At 25.8% G+C, this 14,760-nt stretch overlaps 3 protein-coding genes across 6 annotated transcripts; 2 read left to right on the top strand and 1 right to left on the bottom strand.

Annotated features, from left to right (window-relative positions):
- Positions 1 to 5,446: 5,446 nt before the first annotated feature.
- Positions 5,447 to 6,717, top strand: Bm13210 (MGC82645 protein, putative; the record flags this gene model as incomplete). Its single annotated transcript, XM_001891508.2, has 4 exons — positions 5,447 to 5,506; positions 5,834 to 5,932; positions 6,297 to 6,393; positions 6,710 to 6,717. The coding sequence occupies 4 exons, from the start codon at positions 5,447 to 5,449 to the stop codon at positions 6,715 to 6,717; spliced, it is 264 nt and encodes an 87-aa protein (XP_001891543.2).
- Positions 6,718 to 8,406: 1,689 nt separating this feature from the next.
- Positions 8,407 to 10,388, bottom strand: Bm6092 (Uncharacterized protein; the record flags this gene model as incomplete). Of its 3 annotated transcripts, XM_043080820.1 has the most annotated exons (4): positions 8,407 to 8,508; positions 9,149 to 9,291; positions 9,628 to 9,724; positions 10,002 to 10,064. In XM_043080820.1, 4 exons carry the CDS (start codon positions 10,062 to 10,064, stop codon positions 8,407 to 8,409), a joined length of 405 nt encoding a protein of 134 aa, XP_042936754.1. The 3 variants fall into 3 exon arrangements, with proteins under 3 accessions (XP_042936754.1, XP_042936755.1, XP_042936756.1); XM_043080821.1 differs by lacking the exon at positions 10,002 to 10,064 and having other exon boundaries at positions 9,637 to 9,784; XM_043080822.1 differs by lacking the exons at positions 8,407 to 8,508; positions 9,149 to 9,291 and adding an exon at positions 10,345 to 10,388 and having other exon boundaries at positions 9,611 to 9,724; positions 10,002 to 10,080.
- Positions 10,389 to 11,164: 776 nt separating this feature from the next.
- Bma-plin-1 (Uncharacterized protein) lies at positions 11,165 to 14,599 on the top strand (the record flags this gene model as incomplete). Of its 2 annotated transcripts, XM_043080823.1 has the most annotated exons (8): positions 11,165 to 11,278; positions 11,437 to 11,575; positions 11,734 to 11,897; positions 12,680 to 12,745; positions 13,102 to 13,341; positions 13,705 to 13,908; positions 14,197 to 14,304; positions 14,477 to 14,599. In XM_043080823.1, the coding sequence occupies 8 exons, from the start codon at positions 11,165 to 11,167 to the stop codon at positions 14,597 to 14,599; spliced, it is 1,158 nt and encodes a 385-aa protein (XP_042936757.1). The 2 variants fall into 2 exon arrangements, with proteins under 2 accessions (XP_042936757.1, XP_042936758.1); XM_043080824.1 differs by lacking the exon at positions 11,165 to 11,278 and having other exon boundaries at positions 11,446 to 11,575.
- Between the last annotated feature and the right edge of the window lie 161 nt (positions 14,600 to 14,760).

Raw genomic sequence — 14,760 nt, forward strand, 5'->3', positions numbered from 1 at the left:
TGATATAAAGATTACATTTAAATAATGCATAAATTAATCTCTTATAGAACGATGTTTGTTAAAAGATTTATAAATATTATCCTGAAATTTGAAAATTTCATTTCTCATTAATTATTTTAAACAGTTTTCATTGAACCAAAAAACTGTCAGTTCCTTATTTTTTTCAATCATTTGTATTTTTTTTCAATCAGTTGAAAGAATTTATAAATAAATACTGGTTTTCCTTCTTTTTTTTTTTTTTTAAACATTATTATCAGTTCAATGAAATTATGTCAATACAAAAAGAGCAATAACTGCTCAGATTTAGCTTTTAATACAAAATTATTTTGATATTCAACCAGGATATTAATACTAAAGACAAGTTTAAATTCAACTTTTTTTTTGTAATAATTAACTTTTTTTGACAAAATAAATTTAAATCTAACACTTAAAAATAAATGATTGGTAATAATATTTTTGACTGATTGAACAGATAGTTAATATGCATATCACTGATAAAAAAAAATAGGTTATCAATTGAGTTAACCCATGACAAAGAGTGAAAATTAACTGATGTCTCTGAAGTTATACATCAATTTTGTCACCATATGTTCTAATTAATAATTAATTAATTTGTTTCGTTTTGGATTATTAAATTAGAGTTGCATTGTGTACTTTTGCTATTTTGTTTAAAATTCATTGAAAAGTTTTACTTTTTTTCCTCTCTTAATACATATGAAATAAAATATGCTTTTTCTTTATTATGAAAAAGAAAATTGAAATTTATTGTTAATTTTTAATTTTAATATTGCACGAAGAGCAATTTAATTTTTGGTTTGTTTATTAATATTCCAATTTTAATTCCAAAAGTATAAAGTTGAATTATTTTTGATATTTAATAATAGCCATAATTATTTACTATTCATTAATAAGCTACCGTTTTAATAAGCTATCAAATGCCATTCTACTTATTCATCAAATTACAACTACACAATAAATAATAACAAAGTAATTTTCATATTATGCATCCCAATTTATTTCACATCAAATTCCATCTATTTTATTTTTAATAACGAATACAAAAAAATTGTGATTTAAAATGAAACAAATTGAATTTTTTTAAATGAACTAATATTTGCTCAGTTATAACAATCACAACAAATGAGAAATTCATTATAATTGAATGTCAGTGTTTTGTGTATTTAAATTTCTAATCATATTTTTACTATATTGTTGTTCTGGTAGTTCTATCAGGAATTTGCAGTATTTCCACTTTTTTTTTCTTTTATTCCAGTTTTTAAACAATATCAAAAATTTCACCTTGAATTTCGGACTGAAATTTGCATTTTTTATATTTTATTTATGATCTCTTGTTCAAAATTTGAAAAACGAATTCAACATTTGAATCAGAAAAATATTATCTTTATTTTAAAATTTTTTTCATTTTTCATATGGGAATACATACAACCATGTTTATATTTTTATTTATTCATTTATTTAGTATAAAATTATTTAAAATATCATTCAGAGCAATCCGTTTGATATTTATCTGCTAGATGATAAATACAAAAATTTTTCATTTTCAAAAGAGCTAAATTTATAATTAATCATTTTACGCATATAATTTGAATGTTAATTTTCTCTTTGAATAATTTATTGGGTTATAAATCATTGGAAATTTAAATTCATTAACTTTTGCTTATGTATGATTGAATTATAAATGATCAATGAATTTAAAGAAAATGTTAAACACTGTAAAATTTCATTTCTTTTCTTCTTTTTCTTGTCCATCCATTAATCAACAAATAATGGCGAAAAGCAACTGTCCAATTCAATTTTCCTCCATTCACTACCATTTGGCTGCAGAAACCAATTCAACATGAAACCCAATTCTATTCCACAAAAAAAGAAAAAATTTTTAGTTTTCTAAAAAAAAAAAAAGGAAACGAACAATTTCAAAATTCTTTCGTAAATTCTTTCGATATTACATATGTACTTTTTTTTTTTTTCTTTATTATTACCAATGGTCTAATTAAAATTAAACAACTATTCGACTTGTCTTCTTCTGAAGCCGAAAATAATTTGATTGAAATCAATGAGGTCAAATTTGTTTTATGTATGAATACATCTTAAATAATAATTTAAAAGAATGCAAATGAATTTCATGATTTTTTGCTTTTTATTTTCAGTAAATAGATATTTTCATTTTAATAAAAAAACAAAAAAAAATGTTTGAAAAAAAAGTTGGCTAACATTTGAATACATTTATACTTATTTGTTTAATTCCTTAAAAATAGTACCTTTTGAAATATATCTTTAAACCAAAAAAACAAAAAACAAAAACGAGAAATCTACGAAATTTTTTGTCAAATTGATATTAGCGTAATTTATTTTTAGCACTTTCGTCTCTTTTACATTTTGCCAATTAGTCACTTTACCAGCCATTCGTTAGTTTGTATGTATATGTATAGCAAGAATTTTTAATGAAATAAAAGTGAGATATTAGAATTTACAAATTTAAAAATTTTCTTTAAGGTTAAGGTATCGAATTTTAGTAGCAAATTTAATTATTTAAATGTCTTTTTTTTTTGATGATATCTATATTCTTCCTCCTAGATTCTCAATCTTCCCCTTATTCACATAAAATTTAATCAAGACAACATTCATTTTTGCTAATTTACTCATTTTCCATAATAAGAGTTGAAACAATAATAATAATAATAGTAATAATAATATTAATAGTAGTAATAATATTAATAATAATGGCAATAATAATAATAATAATGATAACAATAGTAATAATAATAAACTATTAAAATAATTATAATTACTGTTACCATCACTATTATAATTACTGTTATTGTTAATTATTTTCTTAAAATATTATTGAATATTTTATCACCTATACTGTTTATCAGCTAATATTTCTCATTTCGCTAAAAAGCAAATTTGAAATTCAATTCATCATTTGTTCAATTCATTTCATATATTCTTTAAATTGATTTCAATGTGATATATATATATATATGTACATTCAATGTCAACGAAGGAAGGAGTTGTCCTCTCTATTTTCCTCAATACTGCTGCTGCATGTTTATATTTGTCACATCAGCGACTAAAGTGCGATTTTATTCATTGCGAATCATTTCTTCGTCTTTTCGTATGGCTGAATGAGTTGAATAAGCCAACAATGTCTCTGTCTCATTCTCGGGATTATTTCTAAGTTCATTTTAGCAACTGAGAATTGTTACTGATGCTACTGATACTACTATTATTCATTTATTACTATCATCATTTTTTATTGTCCATTATTATTGTTATTATCATTATCATTATTACTGCTTATTCTTGTTATTATTTATTATTATTCTCTTTTATATTTGTTTTTTATTATCATTATTGTTTATTATTATTATTATTAATCATTTTCCATTATATTTTTATCAGATGTGTGATAGAAGTGATGTTGCTATTGCTAATACGAAAGTATTTTTATTAATGTCAAATGTTAAAATACTTATTGTTTGTTCTTGTTATTATTTACTATTATTCTCTTTTATATTTGTTATTTATTAATTGTGATGATTAATTTATTAATTGCACACGAAAATTAACATAAGTATATTTAAGTGAAATATTCCTAAAATCCTCTCCTAAATATAATAATTATGATGATTAATTTATTAATTGCATAAACCTTAAAATTAAATAGTATCTTTCTAAATTGCAAAAATTAATCACAATTTGTTCATTTTTGATTACTAATAAATTATAAAAGTTGTTGCAATTTAAAATTTCAATAATTTTCGAACAATAATATTTTGAAATATTCAAAAATATTATTTTAATAATTTTTTTTTTTCATTGATTAATACTTTTGAAAAAAAAATTATTGATTAATGTTTTCTTTTTTTTTTTTTTGAAAAAAAAGTTTGAAAAAATTTTTTTCACTGACTAATATATTTCTCTTATTCACTGTTTACATTTAAAATCAAAATTATTTCCTAATTTTTTTCATTTTTTTATGAATGTTCAATTATAATTTTTATTCATTCTTATCATTCCTCTCTCTCTCTCTCTTCCTCTTCCTCTTTTTCCCTCTTTGTCTCTTTCTCTCTTTCACTTCCTCTCGTTTCATATTTGACTTACTATAAATCACTCTTAATTACTACTAACATTGCAGAAGTAACTATTTGTAAATTTTTCTCCATCCATCTGTCATTGTCACTTCTATCAATTTCATGTAATATTTTTTTTATTATTATCGCTTCTTTTTCTATAATGTTTTGTAAATCTTACCGATCTCAAATTCTCTTTCAAATTGTTTTATTTCTTATTTACTGTCGCGAAAAGTTTTCAATTGGGACATTATGAAAAAGCGCTTGCATGTCATTTCTGCATTTTAAATGTCTGTTAAAAGTCGTTGTCTTGTATTGCGTTGTGTTCGTTGTCAGTGTTTTTCATACTTCACATCTTTTCTTTTATTGATTAATTTATACTTAAATTTGCTTTTTATATATTTGTGCTCTTTTTTTTCTTTGTTTATTCAAAAATTCAACATTATATTTTCATATATCACTGACATGCTAAATTGTTTGCCAATGTTAACATAGGTAGATAATAATATTACTTTATTAACACTTGTAACTTGTAAGTATGGATGAGCTTGCTTACATACTTTCTTATCGGTTGACTCAATTTTATGGATGAGTTTCATGTTTTGCTTACTACTCTCTTTACATATTGACTGAAAGTGATTTACAAGCTAAATTTAAAGCTAAATTAAAATATGTTCATTGACATGCTAAATTGTTTGCCAGTCTCTCTCTCCCTCTCTCTCTCTCTCTCCCTTATTTACTAATCCATTTATGCAATGAATCATTTGCTAACTTACTCACTTACTGGTTAATTTGTATGTTGATTATTCACTTGTTTTTTTTTTTTTTTTTCTTTTTATTTTCTTCGTCATCCATCTGTCTCATAGGAATTTGTTAGAAATAAGATATTAATTCGGAACTTTTTGATTCACCAATTCTGTTTATTCAATCACAATAGCAATGGTAATGTTATGGTAGTAGCAATAATGAATGATCATGATGGTTATGTTATTGATAATAGCACTGTAATAAGTATTAGCTTTGGATGTAGTGTTGCTTTGTTGTCACATATTAATAGTTTTGTTGAACTGTGATTTTTTCAAAATTTTCGCATTTTTTGTAGCTTGTTGAGTTTTTCCATTCTTTTTCACTTTCAGAGTGGTAACACAAAAAGCGAATAGCAAGCAGTCATCCTATCAATCATCACCTTCTTTTGGTGTTGTGTGCTGACCAGGCATCATCCTGCTAGTCAGTATATAATTATTTTGTTCAACGATAATAACGATAGCGACAGCAACAGCGACAACAAGCTAGCTGTTTTTCGATTTATATTAGCCGGTTTTAATTCTTTTTTGTCTTCTTTCAAAACTATGATTCGAAGAGGTCCACGATTTTGGTTTCTCAACTGTTGCATTTCACCGCAATCAGAAGTATGTTTATTGTAACTTATATATTTTTGTACAGCTGTTGGCTTGCATTACGGATACCGTTGCATTCCACTACTTTTTTGTTTTGTTTCTTTTTCGGTTGCTAATGACTGCAGCCTTGTAACTTTCAAATATGCATATGAAATATTGTAAAAATTATCAACAAAATTAACCAAAAAGTGGTCTTTCAAAAATACGAATTGATATTTAGAAATGAAAGATTTAGGCAAAATCCATATTATTTTCTTATTTGAATTCCACCTTTCCATTTCCAAAATGAAGGAGTTTAATTACTGACTATTCAGTTAGCGTGAAGTGAAAAATTTTCAGATAGCCCGAATAAGGATAGATAGTTCGATGATTGGCGGCCCTACGAATTTCCGCCACATTGGACATATGGGTGCGAGTGATCTCAATGCTACATTCAATGTGATGTGTTTATTCAGTTTTTTGCACTTTTTTGTGAACAAACAAAAGTTCAAATGCGCACTACATATTATCCAGCATATTTTTATTGCTGTTTGATTTAGATTCAAAGAAGCATTATTCTCCCTATTTTTTCAAAACTTTATTGCTCATCAATTAAAATATATTTCATGTATTTTATTTATATATCAGTTAGTTAATAGTTTCTGCAACTAAATAGAATACTATTGCACAAATAAAGTACAACATTTTCGGGCAATCTTGAGATATAGGGTTAGATGTTGCTTCAATCTTTGAATATTGATATTTTAATTTTTGTTTACTGAAAGATTTAAGCAATGCTTTTAATTCGAGGTTTCAGTTTCAGGTCGATGCAATAAGTTGCTTGCTTAGGTCAAAAGGTGATGATTCTTATTCATTACCAGTACCACAGCATCTTCGGGCAAATGATGTACCTGTTAGAGGTAGTTTTTGAACATTCAGTTATTTAAATATTTCTTATTATCCTGTGCAAAAATGCAGAAATATAATTACATGTTAAGAGGTTGGATAAGCATCGGTATATTTAGGTCTCAAGATACAGAAATATTCAGTTGTAGAGGAGTTGGTATAAAGAGTTCAAATTCCGAATGGAAACAAATGAAGAAGTAGAGTCCGTTACTATTATTAGAAGGCAAGGAGTGTTTTTCAAAGAATGGAATAGGACAGTTTTCAGTTGTAAGTCTGAAATTCGGAAAACTTAGGAATTTCGAGAAGCAAGTAATTTTGGTTCTTTTTTAGCACTGTAATATCTTGGAATATTTGTTTTATTAATGGGTCAAACATTTTATCAGCGAAGGAATTTATTATTGGTTCAAATGGTTGATCAGTGGATAAAGAAGCATATCAAGATCGACTTATATTACATTTATTAGTATTCTATCCCTGAAAGTTTTGTTCAAGTTTCTGTACAAGTCCCAAAAAACCACTGCTGTTATTGATTTTGCACTTTCTTATTTGCCATTCTGATTTGTCTTAATACTGTCAAAAAAAAAAAAAAAAAAAAAAAAAAGAAAGAAAAACCAAAAATACATAGAGGAAAGATAATGGATTTGGTGAAACTTACTTTTGTTTTCATTTATACGTCTTTTATCGTCTTACCCAAAATGGTTTTTACTAACGGTTTTTTAGTTCACTCTGTTTACTTCGCTTATATGTTATTGTAAATATTTGCATGTAATTTTCTAGCTGTGAACCACTGTATGCCTTTATTGTCATATTCCTGATTTTAAGTCTGAACAGATAGATGATACCTGAAAGATATTTGTTTTGTTGGTGCTCGGGTGTAGACCTTTATGTTGGTGGAAGTTATTTGGTTTGGTTTATTCTATTTTGTTTTTATCTATACTTTTTTACTTTTCCTACCAAACGGTAGCAAAAGATTTTTTTTGTAAAACTCTACTTGCGATGCACCAAAATACTACATTTTAGAAAGAGTAAATTAGTTTCAGTTCCATTTCGTTATGTATATTCCAAATGTGAGAGCTTTTCTTTTCTTTGGGATAACAGCAAAGATGTAAATTTGTATTAGAAAATTTATTTGAAATATGTTCCTTAACTTCATGTATTTACACGACTGCCTGCATTCTGCACTTTGCGTCCCGGTAGTATGATTATAATGAGAGGAGTAGTAGTAGTACTAATAGTATGATTTGATGTTTTAATCTTTTCATTTTTTCGAGTTTCTCATTGAAACATATCATCACCCTGCTGTGTTGTATATTTTCTGTTAATCAAAGTGCTTTCCTTCCTTCCATCCTTCCTTCCCTTCCATCCTCCTACATCCGTGCAACAAATTATCTTTGTTCGTGTATTCCTATCATAATATTTTTCACTGATTCATATCACTGTGTATTTTAGCAATTATTTTTATGCGAATAAAAATATATGATCGATTTACTCTTTTAGCTTCTTTGTATTTCCTGTCGACAAAATCGGTATTACTGTTGGAATCGTATAATACAATTCTTTTCCATAGCGGTTCCAAGAATAGGTGGGTACTTAAATATTTTCTATATTTAAGGATCCAAAAATAATTCCGAATCCAGCAAGGTGGTTTTTTTTTTTTTGTGAGCAACTTATTTTCTAATATCATAAGAGATGCAAATTTTGCCTGAATTCTTTAGAAAAGTTGTAAATTATCATTTGTTTTTTTTTTTTTTTCTTGTAGATTGTATCAGTTTAGCCAGTTTATCTTAAAATTTTACTTTTTTTTTTTTTTTTCTCCTGACATATCGTATCGTAAATCATATGGTGAAGGAAAAAAAAAAATCCTTTCAAAACATTTTTTGAGCATAAATGTAATACGGTTTGAAAATTTTGAGATGTAAATATAAGTTAGAAGTATAAAGTTCAAAGTAGAAATAAAGTAAACAGTTCAGTTTTTTTTTTTTGTATCCACAAATATAGATTAATAGCTATACAATCAAATTTATATTTTATCCCTTTTCGATGATATGTCTTTTCAATTTTTCCTGTACTTCTTGTAAAGTGATACGTCTGCTAGTTATTCGTAATATCTTTGATCTTGATCGAATACCCTGCAAAATACTTCATCTAAAAAATTATAAGAAAGTTTTTGGTTACGAAAAAAAAAAAATGATGCAACAATTTTTTTTTCAATTTCTTTTTACAGTAATACTAGTGGATCAAAGATTATGTGAAATGCATATCTGTTGTACATAGATATACGAAAGCTATTATTTACGTATCGGAGAATTTAATGATGAATTTTGAACAAAACTTTGGACTTTCTTTTCATGTTTATTCCTAGTAAACTTTAAACATTGCTTTCTGATTTCTTACATACATCGAATATTTTAAAAATTAATTATGTTGACTTTTTTTTTTCTCTAAAATTACAAATATTTTTGAAAATTTTCAAAATTTTTGATTATTTCCAAAAACACATAAGCTTGTCTATTTATAATGATTGTCACTATTTAAGATATCACTGTTTATTATGCTTAAAATATAGGTGTTATTATTATTTATTTGCTTTTTAATTTTTTTAATTTGATTCAATCTATCTCGTTGTAATTTTATTTATTTATTTTTTTTTCATTCTTTTTTTTTTTTTGTTATCTTATCTATAAAACTATTTCGACTATTTTTATTAATTTAGTTTTCTTTTTTGCTATTATAAATAATTTTTCTTTTAAAAAAACGGATTTAATTTACCGTATGAAATGTAATTTCGTTTTTATGCAATTCTAGAATATCCATCATAGCATTGATCAATGTTTCATTTGCTTGACCATCATGTGGAGGTGACGCAATTGCAAGTTCAATTTGATTCGTACCAATATATAAAATAAAAAATACTTATCATCACACTGTCTTTAGTTAAGAAAAAAAAAATCATTCCAATGATTGCTTTACAAAATAACTTTAATGAAATTTCAGTTTTAATTATATATAAGTTATGATAAGTCAGGATAAAAATGAACACATTGAGAATATTTTCTTTTTGGATTTAATAATTTAATAATTATTTATCAATTAATGATATATTTATAAGTAATGATATTTATAATTTAATATATATAATGATATTTATAATTTAATAATTATTTATAAATTAATGATATTTATAATTAATAAAATTAATGATTATAAGTAATAAATAATATTCATCTATAGTTAATAAATTATTGCACCTATAATACGTGTTGTTTTTGCATTTGGTTTTGCATGAATTCTGAGTATAATTTCACCATTTTTACTCATCGATATGGCACTATCTTTCGATTCTTCCTGAAAATTCTGAAGTTTGTTATTTTTCAAAATTATCTCATCGTTAAATAAATTACGCATCAAAAAAATGCATCAAACTTCTACAGTTAACCTTGGCAATATAATTTTAAATACTTCGTTTTTTGAACTTTTTATCATTTACATCCTATAACATTTTACTCTTAGCCTGTAAATATCGAAGAGGAAATATTTTCCTTTTTTTACAAATTTCAAATCAATATTTTTTAAACGGATTTAATTTTTCAATAGTAAATAGTATCAAAATTATTAAACAAACCTTATTTGATGTGTTCATTGTTTTAGCAACTATTTTTCCTACTTTGCCTTTATTTTTGCTCATTTTTCCAGTTATAATTCTGTAAAATTCACCTGTCATTATTTAAAAAAAAAAGAAAAAAAAAATGAAAATGAAAATAATTAAAAACACTTACTAGTACCTCTACTGTTTTATTTATTTATTTGTTTTCCCGCATATATAATAAGTCTTTTTTATTATCTTCTTATACTTTAGATTATCATTCCTTTTATCATATTTAATTTTTAATTTTTATATATAATCGTGAATAAATTCATTGAGCTTCACATTTTAACTTTGACTTTTGTTACTTAGAGAAACTTACTTACTGTAAACCCGATAAGTGTTCAGATATATTCGAGTAAGCATTTATTCAGAAAAGAATTTGTCTATTGTTCAGAATTTATATATCTTTTTGAACGCTTTCCTTTTATATTCAGCGATAGAGCGAATAATTGTTTTGCTGTCGAAAAGTTCCTGAAAATCAATCATATCTAAAATAAACGACTTATAAAATTTCATTCGCATATAATTTGTTCAAACAGTAAGCAAATTGATGTTATATTTATTTATTTCAATATGACACTTTTTTTTTTTCAAATTTTATTTCAATATGAAACTTTTTTTTTCTTTCAATTTCTTAGACATAACCACATTTGACTCATTTGGCTATTTCATGTATATTCTTATGTCTATTATTCTTACCATATTTTAAAATCTTTTCTTTTCTTCTTCTATAATAGAATCATTTTTTCAATTGCCAATTTAGTTTTATTCAAGAAAAAAGCTGAACTATAAAAAAAAAAAAGATGAATGAGTCACAAATTTTGACTTTTGTGATTCATTCATTATGAATAAATGAGTCACAGAATAAAAGTTGAAGAAGTATTAAAAGATATCACATTCCTAGAAAGATGAATTTTAAACAGGAAGAAAGAAATCATTTCGATAGTTTAATGATTACGGAATTCTTCTTTTCTATTTTCTTGATGATTTCTACTAATTGAGAAATGTTAAATAATCAATAGTTATTGTTCGCATATATTATGTTTTTAAACTGGATTGAAAAAGGTTTTTTTTTTTTTTTTTCTTTCAGATTAGCTTAATATTTCTGTTGTTTAGAATAACAAATAACGAAAGTGAAAATGAATGATCAAGAGAAGCCAAAAAGAAAAGATCATCCAAATTCTGGTGAAAAAGTACACATTATATTCGATCAATTTATTCAATACCTATATTCTCTTGCAATTGTACAACAGGTAATAATGATCTCTTAATTGATTACGAAAGTATTTAGTTGATAAGTTGATATTTGATAAGCATATTGTATCTTACATTTTGTTTATTATAATTATATTCTAATGTATGTATATTTGTACAATTTCATCTAGACATACTTTAGTTTATTCTATTTTAGATTCTTTACATGTATAATGGAGTGAAATATAGTAGTAAAAATGTGGAGAAAACACTTGACAGAGTTGAAGAAGGATTCAAAGTAGCTTATATTCATTCATTGGATCTTTATAATCGATACCGACAGACTAATATGAATGGTATTTTTTCTTCTTTTTTTTTTGTCATTTAAATTCAGAATTTAGTTTGAGTATTGTGAGAATAAAAATAGGTGTAATATCTCTGATGATAAATGAAATTATTGAAAAAAAAAAAAACACGAATCTTTTTTCCAAAATGATAGAATTATAAATTTCAGATCAAGCAAAACATATACTGGAAACTGTGCTTACATTCGGACTAAGCATTATTGTGATAATGATACAGCTTAACTTAACAATTTTAATTGCTATAATTACTATGCTTTTCAATGCTATACTTAATGGAAAAGAAGCACTGGAACATGCTTCCAAAACAACATCGGTTCTTACTTCTATTTCTTTATCACTCTATTTTCTAAAGAATAGCAATTAATGTATACATATCTAGAAACTTCTGGCACTTAAATCTTTATTTGGAAATTAATCCTTAACATACGTAACATTTAGCATGGCTTACCGAAAATTTCTTTAACCTTGAAATATAATCTTCTAAAATAAGAAGCCTATATGTTTAGTGAATCATTAAGTTAATGTATCGTTTGAGGAATGAAAGAATGAATTTGATAATTAAGTTGCAAAAAGGGATCTTCTAGAAATAATTATTTGATCGAATAAAGCCAACTCTTAGTCTATTCATTGCTGCAGCTTAAATTATTAATAAAAAAGAAAGCTATCCATACTGAATGAGCGGTGAAACAATCGAAATTGAGATGTGACCAGTCTTCCTATGATTGCAAATTGCTATCTACAATGCATCAGCTTCATAATTTAAATGAACTATCACAGTCAGAACATAACGTCCACCGATTTTATTCCTAATATCATAATTAGCAATAAAATTAAAGTAAGTAATTAATTCGCAGTATGAGTTTCTTTAGGATATTGATAATTGGTCTTATCTTCACGTAGTTACACCTATTAAAATGGCAATATTAATACTTTAACACTAATTTATCACATTCTATCGTAACATTTCCTTAATAAGTGTAAAATTTTAATGAACCTTCTTTTCAAATGCAAATATTTAAATTAAAACACAATTTATGATAGTGATTCAAAGATATATACAAGATGAGAGTTAAAATTTAAGTGGAATTTTTACAGAATGCACAAGCAACAGCTCGACAAATGGTAACCGATTTGTCTGAAAAGGTGCAGCAGATTTCACGAGTAAGTTATTTGTAATGATAATAGAGATATAAATTATATATCTTTAAGAAATATGTGAAATTCTTTTTAAACCAAACACTATCACTAGATTATGGACTTATTTTCTAATTGATTATTCCCTCTAATTGATTATTAGAGATTTTATCTTGATTTTGTGATATTATTTCATGATTTACAGTAACTCAATTATTTAAAGGAACATATGCTGTATGACAAGAATAATCAGGAAGAATAATACAGAAAATAAAAAGTAGATGAAAATAGACTTGAGTGCTTACGATTACTATAACAGTGCTTCAAGGAAGTAAAAAATTGAGACATTAATCTATTTTAGAAAAAATAAATATCATTTTAAGGCTTCTACGGAAAAAGCTGAGGAACAGGCGAATCGTATTTTAGATGGAGCTAATAGAGTAGCTCATTTAACGATGGGTATATCAGACGAAAGTGATGATATTGAGAAAACACCTTGGAGTCGTTTCCAAGATCTTAGTCATCGTATTTTGGAAAATTCGAAGAGTCGTGTTGAAGGACTTTATTGGACACAATTTGATGCACAAAGCATTGTGGAATGTTTACGTAATTCCATTTCACTGGTATGGTTTTTATTTTGGTATGGACGAAAATAATATAGTGTTGAGACCGTTGTAAGTAATATATTATCATAATCCTGAAACTGCCACTAAATGTATCCAAAATTTTCTATAAAACTGAATGCTGTGAACCTGCTATCATAAACTTAAGGGAATGATTTTGTGAAACATGAATTTTGCAAGTTTTTGCTTGAATTGATATATTAACGAAGGAAATGACTAAAAAGAGAAATTGATATATTACAAGGAGGAAATGAAATACCACCTCAAAAGAAATGTTGATATATCGATATATTGCAAGAAATTGATATATTGTTTCCAAGAAATACTAAAAAAAAAGTGAATTTTTATTGTTCCAAATTTCAGGCTGACATGGTACGTAAGAATAAATCGTGGGTTGCTGGTAAAGTTGGAGAGTTGTGGACATCATTAGATGAGTTAAAGGTATCTCTGGAGATGGAAGGAGAACGTCTGAAGAAAAATCCCGAGGAAATGCTGATGCGCTATTTGCAACGAACTTCATCTATTTTACCTGAACGACTTCGGATATTGGAAGAAACAACTGGAAAAGTATTTTTTGTACTATGTGATTATATGGATTTATGTGCTTAAAACTGATTAAAGATAGAAATTTTATTTATTTTATGAAGCTTTCCTTGCTCCTATATTTCCACTTATTGTTGCTTTCCCTCTACTATTACTACTTTCCCTAAAACTTGTAGTTATTACCTTTTACTTATAATTATTTTTCGTTAAGTTCTCCTACAGCTAATATGTTGTTTTGTTTGACCATTATGATGAGAGGAGAAAATGAACAATATAGTGTCGTAATTGCAATACTAATTACTATTACTTTAGGTGTTGAATGAACAGGCTACGAGTAAACTGGTTGCTCTAATATCTTATATCGAAAAACTTAATGAAAAACTGATGGAAGCTGATAATGTACACGAATTGAAAGATGAAGTAAGATTTTTTTTTTTCTGAGATTATGTTTGAAAATTTCCCTCGACTTTAACGATAGCAATGATTTGTGATAGCTTTTATCTTTTGAAAAAAAAAAAAAAATCTTTTTTTTGAGAAACTTTTCATTCCAAACTTTTCAAGCAATGAAAGAAAAAGAAATCGTAATTTATAGGTTCTCAAGGAGGCACATGACCGTTTGGTTGATTTGCTGCAATGGTTAACAGATCATATAGACTTCAGTGACAGTACTCATACAGAAAATTTGGGATCGGTCAATGATGGGTCAACTAATTGAAATGACTTTTGATTATTATTATTATTAAAGAATTGTCCCAATTTAACATCACTTTATACTCTCTCATTTCTATTTAGGTAAATCAAATTAAATCATCTCCTTAACAATAATATGTTACTCAAAAAATAGCATGGAAGCTTAACAAAATTAAAAATTTCATG

This window comes from Brugia malayi (assembly GCF_000002995.4).
Source record: "Brugia malayi strain FR3 genome assembly, contig: Bm_v4_Chr3_scaffold_001, whole genome shotgun sequence".
In the NCBI taxonomy this organism is placed as follows: domain Eukaryota; kingdom Metazoa; phylum Nematoda; class Chromadorea; order Rhabditida; family Onchocercidae; genus Brugia; species Brugia malayi.